This window comes from Rhagoletis pomonella, unplaced genomic scaffold (genome assembly GCF_013731165.1).
Source record: "Rhagoletis pomonella isolate Grant_MI unplaced genomic scaffold, Rhpom_1.0 Rhpom_scaffold_00005, whole genome shotgun sequence".
Classification (NCBI taxonomy): Eukaryota; Metazoa; Arthropoda; class Insecta; order Diptera; family Tephritidae; genus Rhagoletis; species Rhagoletis pomonella.
Window position 1 is genome coordinate 43,465,408 of NW_023458559.1, and position 27,249 is coordinate 43,492,656.

The 27,249-nt window shown below is 37.6% G+C and overlaps 3 protein-coding genes across 3 annotated transcripts; 2 read left to right on the forward strand and 1 right to left on the reverse strand.

The window, feature by feature from the left end:
• Positions 1 to 1,971: 1,971 nt before the first annotated feature.
• On the reverse strand, positions 1,972 to 23,342 carry LOC118739008 (polycomb protein Su(z)12; the record flags this gene model as incomplete). Its single annotated transcript, XM_036470087.1, is given in 7 exon segments — positions 1,972 to 2,433; positions 19,566 to 20,575; positions 20,640 to 21,555; positions 22,001 to 22,184; positions 22,265 to 22,549; positions 22,604 to 22,650; positions 22,718 to 23,342. Coding segments are annotated over 7 exon segments (3,132 nt in total). The 5' UTR covers positions 22,947 to 23,342.
• Positions 23,343 to 23,588: 246 nt separating this feature from the next.
• On the forward strand, positions 23,589 to 24,229 carry LOC118739014 (probable prefoldin subunit 6). The gene is made up of 2 exons (XM_036470095.1): positions 23,589 to 23,772; positions 23,896 to 24,229. Exons 1-2 carry the CDS (start codon positions 23,700 to 23,702, stop codon positions 24,198 to 24,200), a joined length of 378 nt encoding a protein of 125 aa, XP_036325988.1. The 5' UTR covers positions 23,589 to 23,699; the 3' UTR covers positions 24,201 to 24,229.
• Positions 24,230 to 24,991: 762 nt separating this feature from the next.
• Positions 24,992 to 26,890, forward strand: LOC118739009 (Golgi reassembly-stacking protein 2). The gene has a single exon (XM_036470088.1). The coding sequence runs from the start codon at positions 25,185 to 25,187 to the stop codon at positions 26,649 to 26,651; it is 1,467 nt and encodes a 488-aa protein (XP_036325981.1). The 5' UTR covers positions 24,992 to 25,184; the 3' UTR covers positions 26,652 to 26,890.
• The last annotated feature ends 359 nt before the right edge of the window (positions 26,891 to 27,249 follow it).

Sequence of the window (27,249 nt, forward strand, 5' to 3'; positions counted from 1 at the left end):
CGGCTACTTAGCCCTGTCTAGAGTCGGCGAATATTTCAAACGTTGTCGTCAAACACAACTAACGGTAGCTGCAGAAAATGTTCCGTTTTGACAGCGTCGGGAGTGGGGTGCTAGATTAATGGTTTTAAGGGGCATGTGAAAAGGAGATTAGAAGCGTCATGCGGGGAATCTTCCCATTCGGGAAATACGTTAGGTAAGTCGAGGTCGATTCTAGATAGATAGGAATATAACCTGCTGCTTTATCATTGAATTCCGACGACGGCATTTACGGGCCGAGAGCGAGTGAAGGCGCCCACGACATTCTCACGACAGCCGGTGCTATGTACCAGAATGACTGAGTTTTACCCGAACAAGGGCTGTTGTTGTGGAAAATTCACTTGTTTTGTGACAAACTCAAAGAACGAGAACAGCTAGCAAAAGAAATGTAACGGTATTTCAAATATCAAAGATTTTGCAGCTCATGCTGGGTTTAGGTTAAAAAGTTCAAAAAAAATAATAAAAATCAGGTCATTATAAACGCCTCATCGAATGAATGATATGGAAATGGATTTTTTGACGCAGGAGCAGCGAAGTTCGTTGCATACTGTTTTCAGGTAAAAAAATAAGCCAATTTAAATTCTTCTGTTTTTATGTGGTTACCACATTTGAATTACAAAATAAGTACAAATACATAATTGTATTTCGAAAAATAAAAAGAAGAGCTAAGAATCTTCCTCTCGGTTATGGCCACAAAAAAGCTCAATGGTCATTGATGAGCAATAAAAGCTGTATAGCGAAGGAATTAAAACGCTATCGTAGTTTGTCTTTAATTATTTAGTTCAAATATTAAAAATACCAGCATTTATTACTAAAAAGATATACATTTTAATACATTTAGTTTTCAATTTTTTTTATTTAATTTTAAACTCACTTATTAACTAATTCACATGTACCTAAGTATGTTTGTATGGTAAGAATGTGTGTATATGTATGCATGTATGCATGTACTGTAATATACACATTTCTAATATAATATAATTCACAAGCTTCTTTTCTGACTGATTAATCACCGATAACCTGAAATGGTCTAAAAGATTTATTTAAAATACGTTTTTCATTTTTAAGTTAATATTAGGTTTTACACTATGCCCAAAAAATGTTTGTTGTCATATAAACTTTTTTGGAAACTTTTATCGAGTATAAATATGAAAGTCATTAAATTCACATCACTCACGCCACGTATGTATGTATGTACACACTGCAATACAAATTGTTTATATTTTACTGTTATATGTATGTATGTTTCTATGTAAATATTATGGCTTTACAGCTGAATTCAGTTCCGTTCTTTAAAAGCATCAAAATTGTGAATTATCAGATTTGTAATTACATATTAGGGCTGAGTTTTGAAAACAAAGAAAAATAGTAACTAATATAGTCGTATAATATTAAAAATACAGGATATATGCATGTAAGATGTATAAAAAATTTTGAACAAAAAAGCAAAATGAATTTTAATTCTTTCCATTGGTCAATTGAGGTGGTAACTTAAATATTGGCGTTGGTAAAAATGAATTATTGTAATAAGTAAACAAATAAAAAAAAAACAATAGTTAGAAACAATAAAACAAGTACCAATGTATGTACATATGTACGTACGCATGTATGTTAGTTTGTAATATGCTTTAATGCTATTTATTTTATTAAATTTTTTCGAATATAAAATATAACCACACACATACCTAGTACATATGTAAGTAAGTAGTATATTGGTACAGGCAGTAAGAATTTAATGGATGTCATTGAAAATGATAAAAAAAAACTTAACATTAACGTAACGAACAATATAGTTTTTAAACATTTTGTATGTAGTATGTATGTATGTATAACGTCCCTGACGTTGAAAGCGACGGCATATCACCTCGTAGTACTTATAACACTTTCCATACGAAGCACGCACGCGCATTATCTTACCGCAACTTCCCTTTGGCCTCTAACGTTTATCAACTTTCATTAATGGCACCGAGAGCCTCGTACGCAACGAATGATGTGTGGTGTTGGCGGGTGCAATTGTTGTTGCTGTTGTTGTTGAAGAAGTATTGTTCGACAAATTTTTGGAGGATGTGGACTTTGGCAGTGTTTTTTCTGCGGCTTGATTGCTGCTGTTGTTGTTGTCATTGTGATTATGGCTGGTACTGGCAGTGCCTGCTATGGACTGACGCCTGGTAACCAATCGCTTTGGCAGTGTTGTCGTTGTTGTTGTTGTGCTGTTTAAATTGCTAGCTGCAGTTGTAGCTGTTGTATGTTTGCCACTACTGTTTGTAGTATTATTGATGCCATCGGCTGATTGTCGCAGCGCAGCTGTACGCGTTGTTGTGCCGCCACCGGCACTGGTGCTGTTGATGTTGCCTTCTGTGGTGCGAGTACGTTTACTGGCGGGCGGTTGTGGTACATCTGATTACATTTTTTTTGTTTGTATGAAAACGAAAATGAGGTTAGGTATAAATTAGAGAAAATATTGAAAAGTTGTTGGAGATTAAGTTTGGTTTTTATCAAAAAATACTTATATATTTTTCTAATTTGTATATTACATATGGATTTTTGCACCCGTAAAAGCTTATTAGGAACACTTTTAATCGATATTCGCTGGCTGGAGTTTTACACATACAACTCTTAAATATGTAGTACGCATGAAAATAGAAAAAGTTTGAATTCAAAATATTACAGAGACCTATTTGAAGGACTGCTTTCAAATGTTGCGCCCAAATGCAATTGAATACACTTTTTAACAGCGGCCCAGGTAACTGAAGAGACGCCTTCTGAGTCTATTCGACTTAGTACTAGCAAATATTTTCTTACACGACCTGAAGACACCCCTTCTCAATAATCAGTGAATATACCCGTACGTAAACTGTTTGCAAGCATGGAATGGAGTTCGCTCGGAAATCGTGTTGTTGCATAAAAATACAGCTATGAAAAAGGCGAAATATTTTGCATGTTTTGGCCCCTAAAAATCAACCGAAATTTAATTCGTTTTACCGTGAAGTTAGTCGAGAAGGTTGGTAGAATGGTCGACCGACCAAAATCCAGTCGTACCCCAACTGTGCGAACACTAAAAGGCATTAAAGCCGTAGAGTATCGAATTTGTTCTAAATCTGATTTTCGAGCAGAAAATCATATCCCGGGAAATGAATATCAGCAAGAACAGACTGTCGTATATCATAAAACATAACTTGGGGATCAGCGCATATAGGAGGCATACCAGGCAATTTTTTTTTTTTTTTTTTAATGGTAACCAGGCACAAAACAACGCTACATGCCGTCCATTGTACTGTTTTCATGTCCCTTTTAATCTCTTTTAAATTTGCACGATTTACGAATAAACCTAAGCAGATTGTTGGGTGTGAAAGAGCTCAGGTGTTCGTCTCTCAACACATCGCGGCCAAATGTCTCATACCTAATTCTTGTAAAGGCGAGGCAGAAGCACAACAACTTTTCCCACCGTCTCATCCTCTTAAAGGCAGGATGGGCAAATTGAGTTGTCATGTACGCCTATCACAGTCAGGTGTTTGTGCCACGTGAAGTGACCAGTCAGCAGTCCAACAAGTTGTCTGCAGTCCCGTCTGCTCAGCGATAGCTAAAAACTAGATAGACGTTCTGAAATTGAAGGTAACATGAGTTTTGCTCGCCTGAAGCCCTTCGATGCCTCCCAATCATTGCTGAGCGAAGTATTCACCCAGTTTCTGATGGTGGCTTCGATGGCCGAAGGTGGGAGTGCTATAACTGGACTCCACAACAGAGGAATACCTGGTTCTGGCCAAATGGTCAGATGTCTCATAATAAGCTCGGTGTGTTTGCCAACATAATTTAGTCGAGACTTGGATTGCCGAACTAGTTTGGAAGTAGTTAGAGGGCTGGCCAAAGCCTTAAGTGCAGCTTGGCTGTCACTTTTGAAACGTAAACTCCTTCCCCTCCATCTCTTTTCCACAACATAGTCCGTGGCCTTGAGGATTGCAAATAACTCAGCCTGGAAAACCGAAGCATACTCCCCAAGGGTAAAGTGAAGCTTATCCCCATAGCGTTCGATGAAGACCACAGAGTAAATTTTGGAGCCATCAGTGAAGATTCGACAATGTGTGAGTCCAGGCTCAGTGCTGGTATTAAATCAACATTCAGCCTCAGGGAATTCAACATTATAGAATCTCTTCAACAAAGATAATGGTGGCGTACTATCCTGTGGCATTTTGTAAAGACACAAGTGCTGCCGCCAGAAAGCTCCCGTACAGCACGGCAATAATTCTTTGAAGTTTAGCAAGCATACTTCCCACGCTATTGATGAAAAAAAATTAGTGCTGCTGATATTTGCGAAAATTCCATGAAAATTTTAGAAGAAAAAACGCTTCTTTTTTGCAATTATTTATCAATGAAAGACGAAAATTATGGAAAACTAGTTGGAAATGATACCAAAATATTTAGATCTGAAAACATTGCGTTTCTTGCTGATGAAGTTCTTTTCGAAATCTAAAAGCCAGCTGTGTCGACCAGCAGCCAAATTCTAACTTTCAATATCGCTAAAATGCTAAAATACAATTATTTAGCTATCTCCAAAAATTGCGGTTCTGTCCTCCTTTTCGCGAAAAATAGCTTAGCCTAAATTTTTTGGTAATAAATAGTCCATTTTAATGGTGATAAATAGGGAAAATGGAAGTAAATATGTGAAGCAAAAAAATAGCAGCCTCAATTTGGATTACATTTCATCTCCGTAGCGTAGCCATGGCTATGTTACAAAGACACTAGCGCCGATTCGCAAAGACCAAAAGCAAATTTGAGCGAATTTACGGATTGAAATTTCGACATTTTTTTGCTCAAAGTGAATAGAGCTTTGAACATCCTTTTTACAAATTAGTTTCAAATACATTCGTATTCTTTTCAGGAAGTTACCAGCGATTTTTGGTAAATGTGTCACAAAGCAGCATTTGTATTCTGAATATAAATAATGTCGGTGGAGAATTTGGGAATACTGAAACCTTAATTCAAAATGAGGTATTTTATGAAGACTAACTGCTTTAGAAATCTGTACTCAAGGCATATCTGTGAGACATGTAGTAAATATTGTTTTTTTTTTTTTTTTTTTAATTTAGGAATTTCGATAATGCCATAATTCATCGCTGGAAGAAACCATTTATGTACATGTGACCATACTTAGTTTATTATGTAGCTCATTTTAAGGGGGAGGAGGTTGAATATGGTAAGAAAATAACTTGGACAATGTTTTTGCGTACTACATATATGTAAGTACTCATCTTTTGAACATACAAAAAAAAGTCTGTTTTACGAAAGCCAAGCCATGTTTTCACATTTTATTAGCTGCCTTTACACTTTTTTTAACGTTTGCCATCTTTTTACATTAAAACAATGCAATATTTTAGCAGCTATTAGTTTCGCACAGAAAAAGTATGTAATCATTTGACCTAATGTGCAACGGAAAGAACATAAAAATCAAATTGGTGACTCTTATTTCTGATGTGCTAATTTTCGTGGTTTTAACGTTAAAACATGATATATCCAGACCTATAATCGGCTAGGGGACTCTTAGCGAATTCGGAGGAAGTATGTATCGTCGATGTTTTTGCAAAACCGCCCTTTGCCCAATTGCAAAACCGCTTATCTTAGGCCGAGGCCACGCAATGAGCGGCAAAGCGGCGAGCGGCTGAGCGGCTGAGCGGCTTAATTAAAACATATGGAATACTATTGAAGTGGCCATGCTCTAAGCGGCATTTTTGTATGGCGCCGCTTGCCTCTTTGCCGCTCATTGCGTGGCCTCGACCTAACGGCACTCAAGTTTTACAGGAGAACGAAAAAACGGTTTATTCTTTGAAGGCATTGCCTTGATAGGCGGTATTTTCTCTAGCTATTATTTTACAAATCTGTTGTTTTAATAACGATTTAATGATTTTTATGCATAAATCTCGATGCCTGGAGTTCAGGGTTATTTTTGCCACAACGGCGATTTAGGCGGTTTTGCAACTGGTCGATGGGCGGTTTTGCAAAAACATCGACGATATTCAACATATTATTCCATCCGTGACTCAACACTCGAAGAAATCTTCAATGAAGTGAGCACTGACAGTGACTTCAAAGGAATAGTGTCGACAAGGCCAAAACCTTTCACTCAAGAAGCAATAAATGATTTGATAAGGAGTCTATAATTATCTTCTACATTTAAAAAATAACTTGTCGACGTCCGATACAAAGGTGACGTTCTGTCGTACAAGAGAGCAAGGCTTGCGCAACCACTTTTTTAATTCAGAAACTTATATTGTTTTTGTTTTTTTTTAGACGTGCAAAGCTTTATTCTGGAAATGGATCTGACAGAATATCATAAATACATTTTTAGTCTGAAGAGATAAAATTATATCGGCCCCCCCCCCGCAAATAAAGTTGTACCGAATAAAACATTTTTTCAAGATCTTCTTTTTGGTTGTTTGTGTTTCCGGGTAGGTAGGGTAGGAGTATGATGTATTGTGGAACGATTTCACGTCATCCCTTGTCCCTTGCGTCAGTTTATCCGGATTTCTATCTGCCGGCACATGCAAGCAACCTAAAACCACCTACCTGCCAAACAACGGAACATAAACTGACGCAATAACGAAAACCAAGAAAATAAAAATAACGGATTTCTACCCGCCGGCGAAAACAAGCAACCAAAAAGCACATACCTGCGAGATAATGAAACAAAAGCTGACGCACTAAGATGGGTATGCATGACCTAATGACAGTTAATGCAGATAGTAATACGAATACATAAAAGCGGAAGGAAACACGAACGCCGAAACCGGTTTGTCTCCAAACCAAATTTGACAAGGAATGACGGAAAATCGTTCCATAATACATCATTTTTTCAAGACGCTAGACAAAAATGCGCAATGTTTTTTTTATATAATGGGAGAATCTTCTGGTCTAGGCACAGAAAGATGAGACGAATTTGGAACGTCCTGCGTGGAATTTGTTTGTTGAAATTACAAAATCGTAAACGAAATGCTAGAGGACTTTAAAATCCTGGAGTGCTCTACCAACTACACCGTAATCTATAGTCCTATACGAAACAACAAGTGGAGCGCTTTCACCAGGACCTATTTTAACCTATGGAAGAGAGGCCGATGGGATCGTCGTATAATGTTCGACTACTGCAAAGGGAGGATTATTTCACTACACCTCATTCACAAAACTTGCGAAAAGAATATTTTTATGTACAGAATAACGTAATAAATAGTGTGTTTTAGCTCAATTTCCATCGCAATTGTGTTTACCCGAACGAATTTTCCGATTGGAATGGATCAGCTGTTGTATGTATTGTTGTATGTCGTGAACTCTTAAAACTTAAGTAAATGTTTAGAGAACTTGAAACCACAACCAACTATTTTACAACACTGAGAAAATGCATAATATGACTCTGTTTGTACTTTGCAAACCCCCTTAATGTATTTTTTAGGTATGTATTTAAAGTTGACGACATATAACAATACGACACTTACGACACCGTTGTGAATACCCCAATTGTCTACTAAAGAGTAAATACAACTTTGATTGAAAAAATTTGGCTACATATAAACATAACGGTATCCAAAAGTCATAGTAAGCAAAAAGTGAAAAATTAAATTGTGCGTACCATGATACAAAAAAGAAGGTAGTTTCATTTAATAACATTCGTTGTTGTTGTTCACCATTTGACTTTTAATAAAATTATGACATTTCATTAAATTCATGCTACCTGATCACGAGCAGTAATTTTTTTTTTTTAAGCAGACGATTTTATCAGTCCACTCAAAGATCTCGAATATGATGAACCTGAAAATTAATGCATAATCTCAAAAAGGGGGTTGACTAGGTTTCAGATCAGACTTTATCAAACGATCTTCGTGGATAAACGTATAAATTTCAGCAAAATTCAACCCGATTTTGCTACGAACACCTAAAGAGCAAATTAGCACAATGGACGAGGTAAGAATGAAACTTAACTAGCCAGATAAGTTAAATAATAAACAATTTTGTGCAATCATTTACCAAGGTGCGTTCTTGAAAGGATGCGGATAAACTGATAAATTTAAGCAATTTATCCCTTTATCATTTTAGAAGATCGTGGTGCGCATTGAAGTCACCAACTACCATACGGTTTTCACCTCTGAGGAGCGCACCTATTTCAGCGTGATATCCTGCCGGGCAGCTGGACAGGGTGTATATATGTTAAATATTTCGAGCTCGACATCGCCTGACCGGATAGCAATACCCTGAAATTCTAGGATGGTATCCCTGCGGTCGATGTCTGCTTCGATAAGACGGTACTGCAAGGTGTGGTGCGTGATGAACGCTAGGCCACCAGCATTATCTCGCTCGCGATCTCGACCGTGCACGTTGTACCAGGCGCAATTCAACAATGTTGAATTGCCGTGCAGCTTCGTCTCTTGGACCGCAGCTATTAATATTCCGTGCCGACCCATGAAGACTGTTATCTCCAGCAGCACAACATGGGCACTCATAGTCCCTCATCCAATGTTGCGTGGTGCGCAGTCTTGAGCATGCCCTAAAGTGACACCAGCCAAGGCAAGTGTTGCACTTGACTGATGTCACATTACGGAATATCCTGGGGCCTATTTCATAAAAGTGACTGGTGCGACAATTGTCGATTTTTCTATAATTAATTATATTTCACTGCCAGAATTGTCGGCGACATTTTTTCTTTTTCATATACGCTTGTAGGCAACTGTGAAAATTGTTGGAAAACAACAGTGATATTATGGAAAATTTTCGACGATTGTGCTGACAATTGTCACTCTGACAAAATTGTCACGACAATAGCGACAAAACCCAATAGCTCATTCGGAAAGCTTTCACAAGAGTTTTGTAAATTTATTTATTTAAATGGGAACTGCGAGCATTTCATTACTTTTCAATAATTTGAATACTTCTTAAAACTAAAATAATGCAAATGCAATTATTGTCATATTATTTACATATAAATTTCATATGACTGACGACAATGTTGCCAACGACAATTTTAAACCCCGACAATGACAATTTGTCACTTTTTCAATGGAATTTATGAGGTGGTGAGAATTATTTTTATGAAACAAAACACCCACCAAACTGTCGAATTGTCTCTGACAACATGGAAAATATTTGTCGTTACAAAATCATCACTGTCGCTTTATGAAATAGGCCTCTGGACTGACACACCGTGCAGATTGTCGGAGGAACCACGAGTTGTTGGCGGTGGTGTGTGGGTGGTGGTGCAGTTGTATCGGTTGTGTGGTCTGTTGTGTCAGTGGTATTGTCTATTGTATTGTGTTGTGGTGCGGTAGTGTTTGTGTTGAGATGCTCAGGCGGACTCTGTTGTGCCGTGGAGGCAGCTCGATTAGCCTCTGGCACACGCAGCAGGTATGTATATGTTTCTGGTCCAGGGTTTGACTCAATGCCAGCCCTGAGCAGAACTATGCGAAGAAGATGTAGCCCTATGTACGTACAACTTTTGAGGAATTTCGCCGACCTAAACGGGGTTAGATCGCCGAAACAACAGCCCTTGGTCGGGTAAAACCCGAGTCATTCCGGTACAAAGAACCGGCTATCGTGGGAATGATAATTATATGGTTGGTAGGCGTGGTCGCTATTCGATCTTGCCTATTTTTGACCTGAAGTTGTTAGTCATTCAAACGTAATTTGTACAAAATTTCATCCCGATATCTATCTTAGTTCTTAATATAATAATTAAATTACCCTACTAGAGCAACTTGGACCACTGTGCGTCAGCCCGTTACCCGCTATCCGTTGCAATTCTGTTTACCACATAAGGGTTACATATAAATTGAACGATAGTTAAACTATGACAAATGAATTTGGCACGTATAAAAATTGCTTACAATGAAATTAGCCTGAAAATATGCACAAATTTCCATTTATTATAAGTATAAGTTTAGAATTCATTATTTCCGCTACACAAATTAAAAGTAGGTACATAGCAGAGCTGTAAAACTGTGAAATCATTTGAAATTAAAAATCATCAATTTTATATTATTATGTTTTCATTGAATTCTCCCTTATTGAATAATGCGGCTTAAAGTTTTCCAATTCTACATTCACTCAAAGTAGATACGATTGCACACATTTCCATATTCAAAGAAAGATTGAAAAAATTGAATGACGAACGATTCACTTTTAACACTGAATAAGCACTCAGATGAATGCAGCTTTTGCTATGTGTGCACACATCCACTCAGTACCAATCAATTGATATAAATATTTTGAACACACAAAACCCTCTGAAAAATACGCCAGGTTGCATTTTTTTAAAAAGACTTCAAAATTTCAACACGAAAAATAGTTAATAGAGCGTTATCATCAGTTTTTTTCACTTAAATTTGTACAAGGATTTATAAGAATAAAAAATATTAATTGGAGAAATATTTTTTAGTGAACGTGTCGTTAGAATGTCATTATGAAAAATATAAATTATTAATGATTTTAACATCTCTGTTTAGAAAATTGTCAGCTTTCCAAATAAGTGTTACCATACACCATTAATAATGCATAATGCATAAATTAGTACATACATATATAAGTTAATATAAACTAACAAATTTAAGAGCTTCTGGTTCTAAATTTAGACATACATATACATTTCATTATTTAATTATAAAAATTTTTGATACAAATTTCTTCGTACTTTTTTTCGTCGCTATTGAGTCAAGCAGTTAATAAAGATTCGAAAATCGAATTTGTTGGTTTGTGGAGGTTTTTTCATTTACAATAAGCCACAAATTATCAACATTTCCAACAAAAAAAATATTTAACAAAATTCGTTGGTCCCTATTTTCATTAACATCCTTTTCCGAAAGTGCAATATTTAAGAATTTATACCCATTTCATTGAGCACGCTTTTTAACCCAAGTTTTGGTTTGTTTGTTAACATCAAAACTACATATCGACACCTAAGTGGAAGATCGACCTATCTCGGCAGCCAGTTCGAAAACTCCCTATCTCAAAAAACCGTTCTAGAACACCCTATTTCGGAATTTTGTTGAAGAACGCCCTATCTCAGAATGCGGTTCAAAAACGCCCGACCTCGGCAAATTTTCAATATATTTTCATTTGAGATAGGGCGTTCTTCAACCAAATTCTGAAGTAGGACTTTCATAAAAAGTTTTCTGAGTAAGGGCGTTTTTGAATTGGCTGCCGAGATAGGTTGATCTTCCAATCAGGTGTCGGTATATTAATAAAAAAATGATTAAACATTGTCTGCTGTAACCTATTTTAGAAATAATTTATTTATTAGGTGTTGCAATTTGAAAAAATCAGTTCCTTCCAATTTTTCAATCAAACGGGACCCCACACAAGCAAAAATCGTTTTCTACAATCTTTATTAACCTGAAGGCCTAGACAACAAACAACCGCTATGCGAACAAAGTTATAGTACCCATGTGCACAAATGCGCTCGGGTGTAATTATTTCTTAAAACATTATTCTAAATGTATGTTTTGAGCAAATTGATTTCAAAAGTTAGAAATATGTCCCATTTTTCAAAAATGTATAATAATAAACATGTGACTTTTTTAGCAATTTGTTTTCTGTAATTAAGGAAATATTGAATTTTTTGAATTTTTCGAAATTACCGTTTTATGGGAGGGACCAGGTTATTGTTTAATTTTTGTATTTTCAATACGCTTCTGCCCTGCATAAAGGGAAACCCGCGTACCGAATTTTCTTCCGATATCTCAACTTTTCCTAGAGTTATCGTGTACACAAACAAACGGACAGACAGACAGACGGAGATGGACTAATCAACTCTTTTTATTCTGGGCATTTACGGTATATACATACATATGTACATAAATGTAGTATATATCTATTTCGATTTTGGTTGTTCCAAATATCCGTTACGTGAGAAAAGTTATAGTACCCTACTGCAGAAGTGCGTAGTAAATATGTTTAAATAGTACACCTTTTAATTAATAATTAATAAAAAAAATTTTACAATGTAACTCCTCAAACCCTCTTTAAAGAAAACAAGAACCCTATAAAATTTCGTTTTGAAAGTTTTCAAATTTGATAACTGAAGAAAAAAATTAATAGAAAAAAAATCATACAAATTAAATTTATATATACATATATTCTGCGAAAAAATGTCTACAATCAATTTTTAACCCCTTTTCGCAATTGGTGTACTCTTGTAACCGGTAAATTTTGTTACCATCTCATAAGCTGGTAACAAAATATTGCCCCGCCCCGTGAAATATGCAATGCCAGAATTTCCACAATTCTTCATGGATGAATTGCTGAATATATAGCATTACCAACGTTCCTAGAATCGCGGTGACATGAACAGGTAACATTTTTTGGTAATAAAATTTTCCGGTTAAAAAATCTTCGGTTACGTGCAGAATAGACCTTTTATAGTTCTAAAAGTCTATAATACGAAGGGGCAGATGCCGGTAAGGAAATTCTTAAGTTTTTTCAAGCAAGAGTTTTAAAAACTCAATTCCATTGACACTGTTTTATATTTCTATATACAGTTCACTAGTTTCGAATGTAATATATGTAAATGTATGTATCAAGATGTGTCCTTTGTGCTCGACGGTTGCGATGTTTGTTTGAACTGATTTCGCACCAGTCATTAGCCATGGGTTAATGTCAGAAAACGTCTATACATACGCGTTGAAATACATACATACGTATACATATATGTTTTTTTTTCAATTCCAGATATGTTTAAACTTTAAAGTATAAAATATTTCAACCCTGGGAAAAAAGTATTAGTACTGAATGGTAAAAACGTGTGCATTCATTTTAAATATACAATCATTTGTGTGTGCGAATGCTTCTGTTACATTCACATTCCATACTGAATGTCAATCTACCATTCAAAAACACAACACAGTTTATTTGTTTTCAAACATTTTAAGCCACTCAGGAATGAGGCTTTTTTTATACAAACAAACAATCATAATTTTGAAAAGAATGTCGAGTGAATGCAGATCCTATTGATTCAATCATTTTACAGCTCTGGTACATAGTGTATATTTTTACTATGTGTATGTATTTCAAAGTGGCATCTTTAAACGCAAAAGAATACCAAAATGCAAAAAAATGTATTAATTAAATATTTACTACATTACAAACAGTTATTCTATAGTACTTTAATGATGTTTGTAAGCATTTTGCGAGAGGTTAGCTTAAAAAGCCGTCAATACAATTTAACTACTACATAGCTGCTACTACATTGTCCAATACATCATCCAAAGGAGTATTCTCCGCTTCAGCAGTTGTTGTGGCTACTGTAGCGACTGAGGTTATAGTTGATGTATTCGTCATATCATTACGTAGCTCAGACTCAAGGTCATCATCACCAACATCATCACCACCAATAGCAGCATCATTACCAGCATCAACATCAACAACAACACCAATATTTAAGACATTTGCTGTAGCTTCACACCTTGCAGAGATTTGTCTGACTTCATTACTTGCGATTTGCCACAGTGCATTGCTAACGCCAGCTATGATACTTTCATCATTACTTGCTTCCAACGCTTCACTATTACTATCTGCGCCAACACTTCCACTTCCACTTTCAACGCCAACGCCCTCTCCTTCCACATCTTTAAAAGCTGCTAACATATTTTTTTTTTTTTGTGTGTGTTAAGTTTTATTTGTAAGAGAAAAAGTAGACCAAAAGAAAGCAAAAGAAAGAAACGCATATGGTTTCGAATTTAAAAAATTTTGATATTGAAATTTTTTCAAGTGTATTTTTTAAGGCAGCGGCGTTATGTGGTGAGTGGCGAATGTTGGTTGTATGGACGTGGCGTATGTGGCATGGCATGGCATGGCGTGGCATGTATGAAGTGGTGATCGACCGATAGAAAATGAGCGCAATATAATTGGATTTTGTTGAGAATGATAGTAAAAGTAATAAAAGTCACATTAAACAGTATTATATGGTATGAAGTTGAAGAACGTGTAACACCCAGTAAAAGAAGAACATGAGAAAATTTTAAAATTTCACAGCTTCACAAAAAAACGAAACTAGTTAATACTTATAGATTTTTAGTTGCTGAACTCAAAATATGGCTCGCCTTTCCTTCCTAAACGCAAAAACCTACTTTAAATTATAAGCGCTTTTTTTGAGGTTAGAAAGTGAAAACAGTCAACATTTTCGATTTCCGACCTTGGATAAAGATTTACTATACTCGTTTGGCGGTACTTTTTTTGGCTGCTACTAAATCCTTACAAACTTGGGCATATTTATATTTGGAGCTGTGAGGTTAGAAATAAAAAACAATTGGCTTTTTAATGCAGACTTCCGTTACGTATTCAGCAACACACATATGTACACCATTTAACGGACAAAACATTTTTTTTTGGCTGTAAGATTAATCCGTACTTTGGCGTTAAAAGAGAGATGTCACCGTGTGCGGCAGTACTTAAAGGACCACCCCTTGGCAGTAAGGATAAAATGCTCCTAAGATGTCGTTGCGATAAAAATTGGGTACTGTTCGGACGGGAAACGCGCCGAGGCCATCGTAGTCTCCGCTTACCTGCCATACGATTCTATAGTCCCCCCTCCTTTGAGGGAGATTATGGACATCGTGCAGTACGCCGAGTCAAATGGTAGGGGCCTAATAGTGGGTGCGACGCGAACTCACAAAAAACTATATGGGGTAGCACGAAATGCAACTTCCGTGGGAACAAGCTATTAGACTGCATTCTGTCCTCTGAATTGGTAATACAGAATGTGGGTAACAAACCTACTTTTGTCACTAGCAGAAGACAAGAAGTGATAGATCTAACCTTAACCAATGTAGTTATGGCGGATCATATCAAAGGATGGTTGGTCTTAGATTTCGAATCTCTATCAGATCATCGATTCATCGAGCTTCGGCTAGGAATTGACACTTGTCAAGTGCCAAAAGGTCGGAATCCTCGAAAGGCGGACTGGGAAAAGTTTGGGTTGCTCCTTGAAACGAGAATACCAAATCTCCATAAACTCAAAAACATTAAATCAATTGAAGAAGCGACCCGCGAGGTAACGAGTACTTTGATTGGTTGTTTTGGGGAAGTATGTCCGCTAAGAAGAATAAGGCAGGGAAAAGCGGACCCATGGTGGAACGCTGAACTCACCAAACTTCGAAAAAGGTCTAGGAGACTTCTGAATAGGGCTTTAAAACCCCGAAAAGGGGAAGACTGGTGCGAATATCATATCGTGCAGAAGGAATATAAGAGGCAAATTCGCAAGTCAAAATTGAGCTCTTATAAAGACTTCTGCAGTGATATCGACAACATGAAAGAGTATGCCAGGCTGTGTAGGTACTTCAACAGGACCTGACGGTTAGGCTTGATTCTCTTAGAAAATCTGATGGAACTTATACCACGGCGCTGCTAGAGACATACAAAACTCTCCTGGAAACTCACTTTCCGGGTAGCAGGAAAGAGATATGGTGGAGGATAGCGCGTCGGAAAGCCACTAGACTAAACTGGTACATAGCATCACGGGTGGTGGCTGAGGAGTCAGTGAGGTTTTTTTAGCCTCTTTTGACGACTTTAAGTCACCGGGACCAGATGGTGTGTATCCGAAAATGCTAAAGTGTGGGGGAGACAGGCTTGTAGGGGCCCCAATAAGGGTCTTTAGGGCCTGTCTGGCACTGGGCCACGTTCCCACTCTTTGGAGAAAAGTCAGGGTAGTCTTCATTCAGATCAAGGGTTTTGATGAATAGACCCCTTAGTGTTCATCAACATGCATACCAAAGCGGTAAATCCTGTGAATCAGCCCAACATGACCTTGTAACAAAGATCGAGGTGGGGCTGGAAGCAGGTGAGTACGCAATGGCTTACGCGGATGATGTCTATGCACTGTCATCAGGTAAATCTCTCATGGAGGTTTGTGTTAAGACACAAAGAACCCTGAATAAGATTGATAAATGGTGCACTTTGCAGGGTCTTGCTGTCAATCCCAGCAAGATAACCCTAGTCCTGTTTACGCGGAAAAGAAAAGTGGAAGGTATCTACCTTCCAGTGCTTAGAGGCGTAAACTTAAGCCTTTCCGTGGATGTTAAATATCTAGGGGTAACTCTAGATACGAAGCTGACATGGAAAACTCACGTCGAGCTGAAGGTAAATCGAGCGCTGAAAGTTTTCGGACAGTGTCGAAGAACCTTTAGCAAGACCTGGGGTCTGAGACCGGCTGTGGTATTTTGGATATACATAGCTTTAGTCAGGCCAATCGTCACGTATTCTGCTGTAGTATGGTGGCGCAGAACCATGGTCAAAACCACAGCTTCTGTGCTAAACGGGCTACAAAGGAGTGTGTGTAGAGGCATTACGGGCGCCATGAGTACAACGTCAGGACCGGCTCTTAATGCTTTGTTGAATTTGTCGCCTCTGGATTTAGCGATCGAAGAGGAGGATATGAAAACGATGTGTCCACTGCACTCTTTTGGTCTGTGGCACAACGATCGGAGCTCTGGGCACAGAGAGTTATTCAGAAGGTTGTCAGAGCAATATCCTTTGTTTTTGGCACCAAATGACAAATCTAGATAGATACCTAGAGTCTCTTTTTGGTAGAAAGTACGTCGTTAGATTTCCTAAAAGGGAACAATGGAGAGATCCAGACACTCTCTAGGGAAGATCGGTGAAAACTTTCTATACTGACGGCTAAAAAAATGAAAACGGTACTGGAGCTGGATGGCATCTGGACGGAAACTTCAGATGCTTTACCGCTTTGGGTGCAATGACAACGGTCTTTCAATCGGAAGTCTTTGCAATACTGAAAGTGGCAGACGGAATAACTGGCGAAAGGTGGCGCGGACATAAAATCAGGATCTGCAGTGACAGCCAAGCTGCTTTAAAGGCACTGGAAACCGCTCGAACCTCTTCAAAGTTAGTCCAGGAATGTAAGTTGAGGCTGAACTCCGTTACAAAATGGAATGAGCTTGAACTTGTGTGGGTGCCAGGACACTACGGTGTTCAAGGTAACGAACTGGCTGATGAATTGGCGAACTGCGGTTCTCTGGAGCACCCAATTGGACCGGAGCCAATTGTAGGACCAAGCATAGCGGGAACGATCCGGTGCATCAAGGATCTCATAAGCAAAACTCATGAGAGCAGTTGGTGCACTATTGATACCTGCAAAACAACCAAGGGTTTCCTGAAAAGGCCTGACAGGGTGGTAGCAAAATTTCTTCTCAGACAAAGAAGGAGTGATCTACGAGCCCTGGTAGGACTGATTACGGAGCACAATCCATGCGGACGACGTATGGTCACCATAGGCATCATCGTATTTGGAGGACGAGGATAGTACAGAACATTTTCTCTGCCGCTGTCCGGCCTTCGCCAGACTCAGATGGTACATTTTTGGGTCTGATGTACTGACAATGGACGACGTACATTCTCTTTCCCTCAACAAATTGTTAAAATTCACAAAGGAGTCTAGTAAGTTTGCAGAGGAGTAATGAATTCCCACCCCACCTACATATCCCTTTCCTCTAAATCCTGTTTCTTGGCCTTAAGTACAATGAGCAATACTGCTTGAGTGCTTGGAAAAATTTGTTTTTGGATTTTCCGGCCACCCACAATTCCATTACATTCCATTCCATGTATTAGAACTGGGCATATAAATATCAAATAAAAGTAGGATTTTTTGAATATCCGGATAATTTGAATAATCGAATATCTGATAAAAATAAAAAAAGCTTGTAATAAAAAGGAAAGGATAGATTGAACCAACAAATTATATATTTTATACTTGTATTGGTATTGAAAGCTAGTTCCTTAATGGCTATGTATGGAAAACCCCTGTGCGGAATACTGTTCTAGAGACCTTTCGAATAGTTGAAGTACAGCTCGGTCCTCGTCGGTAGGTAAAACTGCCAATAAATATTTCACTGGCATAATAATAATAATAACAGATTGGCGCTTACACATATGTTAGTGTTTGGCCGAGCTTCTCTTCTGGGATACTTTGCAAAAAAACCTTTTCCAAAAAAATTTCACTAAGCTTGGGTCCGATAGAGAGCTATCGCTGCAAAAAATTTAGACTTTGCTTCGTTATCGTCGTATTTATAACTCCTGTGGTACGAATCAATACGATATTGCGCTTGAGACCGCCACACTATCTTCTCGATCATGGAGTGGAATCAAACTACAAACATTCAACAAAAAATTATTAAATCCATTGGAGCCATTAATTGTCCAGTTTTTCAGAGGAGAAACCCACCACTTTCTAGTCGTCCGTCCATCCAAGACATGTAAAGCGTTCTAAATTCGAGCTGCATTTCGCTTTTGAAATTTTCTGAGCACAAAAATTTGAGTAGTTCATAATATTACTTGTGGTTTCATGGACATTACCTACTTTCTTTAAGGGCCTTCCGTCATTTCCGTGTAGGCCTTGTGTGTTTTGGATATATTTAATGTTTTTTCACATATTTTTCTACTCATCACAAAACATCTCATATTCCTATAGACTCCAGAAGCCTATTCAAGTTAAGTAATTTTTAAGTACATATCTTGCATTTTTTATTAAAAAGCTACACAAAAAAAAGAAAAAAATATATAAATTAACTCCCTCCTCCTTCCTGCGTTTTCGCCCCTTTTCTTAGGAATCGATTATTTTTCAAAATTATCTTAAAATAAAGCTTCTCCGATGCCACAACTGCAGACATAAGCTAGGATCTTGAAGAAACAAAATTGGCTATTCAAGTGAATTGGGATACGATTATATTGACTTTTTTGATCCATATTGATATTTGGTGAGCTTTAATTTGTTTATTTAATTTCTCCCTGAGCTCAAAAAATTTCGTAAATTTAAAATTTAATTCATTAAAACAATAGGGCAATTCATCGAAACGCGCAAATGCCTCATAACCATGTAAATCTCGTAAACTTACTTAATTTTGTATGGAAGATCGATTTATTTACGAGGTTTACGCGTTTAGGTGTGTATATCTAAATATACCTATCTAAGTAAATAAAAGACTTCTTAGCCAACAAAACTTACTGTAGGAGCATAAAACATGTTTATGATAAATAAATGAAATATATGACAACAGATGTAGGATTTGTTCCAACTAAAACCATGTTCTTATTATGTTAGATGGTTAATTCATGATTTATAGATATTGGTGAGGCGTAATGTTGTATGTTGCGATTTAGTCAAAATGATTTTGCATTTAATGAAGCATTATGACAATAGATATTATTTACGTAATGACGGCATATTTCTCAAATGTTTTTAGCGAAACGAAAAGCATAAAAAATGCGCAGACCTATTTTTTATAAAATGTCGTTATAGTTCAACTGGATTGAAACTTTTGCCAGTAGTAAATATGTAAATATAAATGCGCAAGGGCTATTTTATCAAATTTTCCTCAATTAGGCCTTTCTTAAAAATTTTTTTTTGCTTCATAGCTGGCTTCTATCAATCATTAATAGAAGCGAAACGTACATATGTACATATGGAAATGGAATTAAGTGCGCATTTTTTTTTACCTTTTTGAAGTAGTTGAAAACAAAAATCTTAAAGTTCCGCATGGCGCCCAACTTACCTTTTATAGACAATCTCCTTTTAGCTGCCTGCGCGCGTGATTCTGATGGGGTATTTGATGCCGCGCCGCCACCACCAACAGCACTACCACGTTGAGGACGCTCGCTGCCTTGAGCCTCTTTTCGCTCATTCTTTATATCGCGCTCCGTCGTCGACGTTACTGTCCCCCCTGTAGCTGCCGCATTAGAAGCCGTGCTACTTCTTCTGCTTTCACTGCGCCGCTCGCGTTTATCGGTGTTAGCGCTACTTACTACACCATTTGCGGGCGGGTCTTGATCGTCATCTGCTTGGGAAACAGTCTTTTTGGCAACACCTTTACCACCATTAGCCATTTTATCAGTAGCGCTGCCATTTACACAATTTTGTGGATGCATACTGGCACGTTTGACAGCTGTGGCGGAGCGCTTTGAAGGTGGTTGCATTGGTTTATTATCCAAATTTTTGTTACCACTTGCCGGGGTGCCAGTAGCTTCGGCTGCGATGGGGCCTAACGCCTCGGCAACAGCGTTTGAACTTGACGCCGATTGTTTTTGTGGCGATTTGAGCTTTTGTTCGTCTTGCTTATGTATGCCAACTTCCAGCCAATATTTTAATTGCGCTTCACGTTGTTTGGACATCATCTCTTGTCCCTCGGGATATTTACTTAGCATACCTTGCAGTTTTTGTACAGTTTTATAGACAGTTTCTGGTGAGACGAGCCCATAATCGAACAGTGAACACATATGTAAGATAAAATTGCGATAGAGATTTTTGCGTATAACCTCATGACCGTTCGAATCTAAAAACATTTCACAAGCTAATGGCAACTGACAATCGCCGACATAACCATGTTTCATAACATGCAAATTCCACAATTTCATCAACTCTTTCTCGCCCTCGTTCACATCGGAGAACTCATCGATCATTTGTATGGTTTTTTGTCGTAGCCAAAGTGGATCACTCTCGCCCTCTGAATCGATATCTAGTTCTTTCGGATGCACCGGCAAACAAGTTTCCGTATGATGGTAAAGTCTGTAAAGAAAAAGCAAGGATTATATTGAAGTTAATAATAATGCGATATGAAGTAACTACCAACCTATTGTGGCCCGTTATATAAGGTCGTTGATTGCTTAAATCGTCCTCGTCCAGCACCAAAAATTCATCTAGACACGTTTTTTGTCTACGTGGACGGCATACTAACAAATTTGTCACCGTCGTTCTGCGCACTGGACCACAAGTGCGCGCAAAAGAGCAGCCTGATGGGCCGGCCAGGTCGTAGGGCGAACCCGCATACGACCCATCATACGAGTCATTGATTGTTACGTCGATGCGCGCACCATTTCCTGCCGGTTGATAAGTGAAGTTGAAACGGGCATGGCACAACTTTAAATGCTTAAGCAATGCGTACAAACGCAAGCAGTCCAACCCACACCATGGACATATTACCTCTTGTGTGTACTCAGTTTGTTGGCGCGTATTGTTACTATACAGAAAATTATAAACTATTTGGATTTTCTCCGTTTTTAAAGTAGGTAGTACGACGCCGCTTTTGTCAATACTACCATTGCCTTTGACGAAATTATTGTTATGATTTACAAGTGCGCCCGTAGTGTCATTTGAATTAACGGTGCCGTTCATTTGAATTGCAACACCATTAGTTAAATTCTGTGACTTATCTTTCGGCTCATCTGTGTTGCCAGCAAAGTTACCGTATAAATGTAAATCCTTTGCATCAATACTGCTAATCATTTCGTTGGCTGACCAGGTTAAGCGAAACTTGAGCGTGGGAAATTGATTGAATACATCGAATTTCATTGAGAGTGGAATGTAATTGTCCGGTAGCGTTTCCCATGTGCGTTTCTTTGGGGAGAAGGATTTTATGCTCATCGAATTGAGCTCCTGCATCGCCGCCTCATAATCACCCTCCGGAATGAAGCAAATATTTTTCTCAAACACTATTAATTCGCAGCCGTATATTTTTGTGTTCATTTTACCGCGTTTGCTGGGAGTCTCTGAATTTGATGTAATTTATTTTAGTAGGCACAATGTTGTATATACAATGTATATACAGTGGTAGAAGTAATAATATAAACTTTTTATTTTGACCAGTTTTGGCTATATTTGTTTTGTTGATTTTATGTTTAATATTTTTTTTTATAAAAGTCTAGCGCATTATAAAAAAGCACGATATAAACCCCCCAGAAATGTTAAACTTTTTTTCAGAAATTTAATCAACCGTATCATAAATTTAATTTTCTCCGAACCGGTTCAGTTTTTGTGAATTTTTATGGAGCCGTTATATATTGCGCTAGATTTTTATAAAGAATAAAATGATCATCTAAAAAACAAAAGAAATATAGCCAAAACTGTATATAGTTGGCACTTAAAAATATCCATATGTACTTAATACTAATTTAAAAAAAATATACTTATGAAAAATACTGACTTTCCACTTACCACCATTTTCACAATTCTCATCATTTGTATTTGAATCAATTTTGGGCAGAACTTTAATCCGAAACAATAGTTTGTAGATGGTGTGTTGATCACCCAAAGGGCACATTGATTGCACCGGAATGCTTATGACAGAGAAACGCCCAATATCATCATTCGGATTATAAACAACATCTGAACTGTAACTCTATGATCGAAAAATACATAAAAAATCGTAAAAAAGTCAGAACATAGTAAAGTAGCGATCAAATACAGTGAGGAAATTACCATCATTTCCTGAAAATCTGACGTGCTATCCTTTCGCTTGTTTTTTGTTATCTTATAAAGCGTTGCTTCGACACAAACCGCATCGCCCGTATTCCACCATTGATCGCTGCAAGCACTCTTATCAAACAAACCATTGTAGATGATATTCAAGTATTTATTTGATATCGATTCAGTTTTTTGTGTTATTTGCTGCAATATGGAGTTGACTTTGAACGTCGCGCGCTTTTTATTGTTTCGCGACATGCGGTCCTTCATATAACTCAGTGTTCGATTCAAGAAAATTGGCTAAACAAATATAAATTCATTAAAAAAGAAAATCCACCATTAAGTTATACTTACACTTGTTCCATGGCGATTGCGTAAAAACCGATAGATCTGTGTAGGTTCTAAAATAATAAAATTATTAAATTTAAAATTATCTACATACTAAATATTTTACACTTTCCGACATACTTTCAAAAGCCTGCAGAAAGAGTTCCTGCTCTTGTTGATGGCCGTTGAGTTTTGCATTATCAATGCCCGTTGTTGCAGTATTTGTAGCCACTGCAGTTGCAACAGCAGCTGTTGCCGCAACCGCTCCACCCCCATTACCAGCGTTAACACTTCCGTTAGCACCATTGCTTACAGCAGCTGCCGGCGCTGCTAATGCAGTATCTTTTTCGCGTTTTTTTGCCGGAGCCATTCTCCGTGTGTTAATTTTCGCTGAATTTGCACTGTGGACTTAAGTAATATGAGTACGGCTTGTACGTTGGATCACAATTTGTTCAATTTTCTGCTGCTTCACTGTCTCGCTGTTTTTGACGCTCCGCTTATCGGAGCAGAGGACGCCAATTCACGCAACAAAGCACAGCCTTGTTTTACTTCTTAACTGCGATTATTTCACTTATTTGCATAAAAAACTATATTAAACTGCTAATTCCCTGCGAAAATATAATTTTTTTCATAAGCTATAGTTTTTCACAGTCTCTTATTGTACATCCTCTGTATCGGCGCGAAATTTTCACACAAGGCGTACAAATTCTTCCTCTTCAACGACGCTGCCTCTTCATTTAAGAGGACGTTCACAATTAGATTATGAAACTGAAAATGAATTAAATGGATGTATTTTTATTTAAACTTTCAGTTCTAGCAAGATTAATACTTTGGTGAAAATTTTTTTACAAAAATAGTGTGTAGAGTAAAAAATAATCTAGATTTACGTTGTTTGTTATTAACTAAATAATTTTAATTGAATGAAACTGGCAGCTTTGCACTTGAAATAGTTGTCAATTAATTCGCCTTGATTTGGTTGTCACCTGAATTCGCCTTGGTTGTCATTGCGTGAATTCGCTGCGCTTAAAACTCGTGTGTGGTTCTCCAGATTCTGCATTTCTGCATTCACCAACTGTTTTAAAAAATATTAATTAGAAACAATAAATTACAGCTTGGTGAAAAAATGGATAAAAACAGCGCGGCATTGGTAAAGAAATTGCAGTCTGAGCTGGAAGCGTACCAAAATTTGCAAAAAAGTAAGTTAACGCCGGTTAATTGATATGACACATTCCTGGAGGTTTGTGGTATCTAAATATGTGCAAGCTATAATCTTGCAATTTTTTTTAATTATACTATTAAAATGTGAAATTCTAATTCAGCCTGCGTAAAACTAGTAAAACAGCGTACGCTGCTGGAATCCCAGCTGAATGAAAACAAATGCGTGCTTGACGAACTAAATCTTCTTGGTCCAGATAATAAAGTTTACAAGCTATACGGTCCTGTGCTTGTCAAGCAAGATCTGGAGGATTCGCGTCAGAATGTAGGCAAACGCATAGAGTATATTTCAAAAGAATTGAAAAGCTCAACTGATACACTGGAAAATATGGAAAAAGATATGACAAAACACCGTGAAACTGTGCAAAAACTACAACAACAATATCAGGTAGCCGCCGCAATGAAGTAGACATGTATGGAGCGCTTCTCTCGGCTTCCAAAGCTAATGACTCCAACGATAGGGTTTACCGTTCATCAAGTAGTGTCGGTGTTTTTGCTCGTAATTAGTCTAAGCATTTAATTTAATAAAAAAAAAACTTAATTAAATCGACTTATGTTTTATATGCTGGTAAAACTAGCTGAACAGTATTTGGTGATTTCCCCAAGTCATTTGTTGTTGTTGTTGTTGTAACAGCATACAAATTCCTCAAAGAGTTTTTAGGGAGTGTAGCTAGAGTGACAGTCCTTGGCCAGATATAAATCTGGGTCGTTCCGGTTACATACGTAGACTCGACTGTCGTAGCAGTTGTCGAATCCATTGCTTGATTTGATATGGGGTCGATATCTAAATAAATATGTCTTCCGACGCATACGGAGGATGTTTTAAAGCCTAAAAATATTTATCGGGAACCAATGAGGCCAATTTTGGTAGGTATGATGTATGTATGTATATATGGTAATGATCTTTGCTCATCTGTTTTGAAGGCGAACACGTCATTTCGAAGGTGACAATCTGAAAATTGAAGCTGCCATTGAAATATAAAAACAAATCTAGTTAACAAATTAAAATTAAACTTGCTCCTTTGGATGTCTAACATTTTGTAATCTATTATTAACAAACAGAAAATACGTATAAAATTATGCCATTAAAATAATATTTTAGAAAGATCAAATTTTCAAAATCCACATCCACTGAAAAAAAAATTTAAGAATTTCTAAACAATATGGCAGGTTTCTTAAATTTTGACATTTAGGGGAAAAAATGCAATCTTGGATTATTTTTTGATTGTGCCACGCAAAGACTTCCCAACAAAGTAGGGAAAAGTTGGAAAAACTAATTTTAAAGGCAAACTAATAATTTTTAAACCCAATAAACATTTCATACGCGCTCTGCTGGATAACTCTGTGAACTTTTCAGAAAAACAAATATATTCGTTCTGCTCTATAGCCAGAAATGGGTTCAAGCCATAGTATAGAGGTACCGGGAGGTGGCACCGAAGGATACCACGTACTAAAAGTGCAAGACAATTCTCCTGGCCAAAAGGCAGGTTTGGAAGCCTTTTTTGATTTTATTGTTGCCATTGCTGGCACTCGTCTTGATCAGGATAACGACATGTTGAAAGAGTTACTACGTCAGAATGTTGATAAGCCTGTAAGAATAACGGTATACTCTAGCAAGACCCAAACTGTGCGAGAGTTGATGTTAACTCCAAGTAAAACATGGGGTGGTCAAGGTTTGCTGGGTGTCAGTATACGCTTTTGTTCGTTCGAGGGTGCGAATGAAAACGTCTGGCACATTCTTGAAGTACATCCCAACTCACCGGCTGAAATCGCAGGATTACGTGCATATTCAGATTATGTTATTGGCGCAGATGCTATACGTCATGAAAACGATGACCTATTTACTTTAATTGAAACACACGAAAATCAACCACTGAAAATGTACGTATACAATATCGATGACGATGCCTGCCGTGAAGTCACTATTAAACCAAATTCTAATTGGGGCGGCGAGGGTGCATTGGGTTGCGGCATTGGTTATGGTTACTTACATCGTATACCAGTACAGGCAGTGACATCGGTCGCAAAGGCACCAACCACAATCGAACCAGTAAACACAGCACCAATTTCAACAAGCACCATACCAACAACGTCGGCAGCCTCAACACCACTCATCACACCAACACTGCCTTACGTCCCTCCTTTGACGAGCACTTTTAAACAATCGCAAAATTCTTTGTCAAATGAAGGATCAACGGAATCCGCAGCTGGAGTTCCGCCGGCAACCACTTCACAACAACCGAGCGTTTTTCAAACATACTTCAATCCTGAAGCAGCAAGTATAGCGGGTAGTAGCAGTTTTGATATAACAGCTGCGACAGTAAACCCTGTAATCAACCCAATTGGAGTAACCAAGGATCAAAAGGGTACCGAGAGTACCGCCACAACAGGTGCCTTGTTTCCAGCTGCTGGTCCAAGTATATCGCAACCATCTCAGTTCTATGTTCCAAATATACCACCACCCAGCAATTTGTTTATTCCCGGCTCTAATGATCAACAACCAACATCGTCTGCTAGCGTCTCTGGTAATACCACAGCCACAGGAGCTACTCAGTTGCCATATCCACAGGTCACATTACCACCACAATTTGTTTCCACTGCGGCTACGGTACCAATGTATTCAATGGCATCTCAACAACAACAATACATGACCGCACCAGTACCACTGTCGTATCCAGCTGCGCAAACGGTACCCACTTATCCGCAAGTGCAACCAACAAGTGGACATTATCCGACACAGCCAACACCTATGCCGCCACAAATGTACGCACAGCAAACATCGGCAGCGGCACCCCCTGCAGGTGTCCCACCAACATCAGTGTCACATATGCAAGCAATCCAACAAACATTTGCTAATTAGTTATTCATAATATGAAAATTATATTTACCCTATTTTAAATCCGTTGTTTTATGATTATTCGTATATATGTATGTACATATATGTTTTATGCTTTTGGCAATTTGACTACAAACAATTAGTAGTATTGTATTAAATACGCATTATTGAATGTATATGGCAATGTGCAAAATGTTACAAAATTTGAGCGAATCCTTAATTGCAATATAGTAAGCATATGTATGTATGTAATGGTAAAAGCATTCTTGTTGTTTTATTAAACATGCATGACGAAGTCATAGACCTTTCCCGCGGAAATCCATATCATCTATACTGTTAGCACTTCTATATTTTGTCCGTTTAGTAAAGCGAACTTCCGCTCGTTGAGATACATACATAGGCTCGTAGTTATAGTCAAAATAAAGTCGACTCTAAAGTTAGAAGCAGGTTTCTTTGACAGATATCCCATTGAAAGTTATGTCAAAAAGCTGCTTTTAACTTTAGAGTGGACTTTATTTTGACTATAACTACGGGCCATATTATTTAATGTAGAATATTTCTTTATGAAAGTATAGCTGTTTACATAACAAAAACCATATAAGTCCAAAAATTGTTTAATATA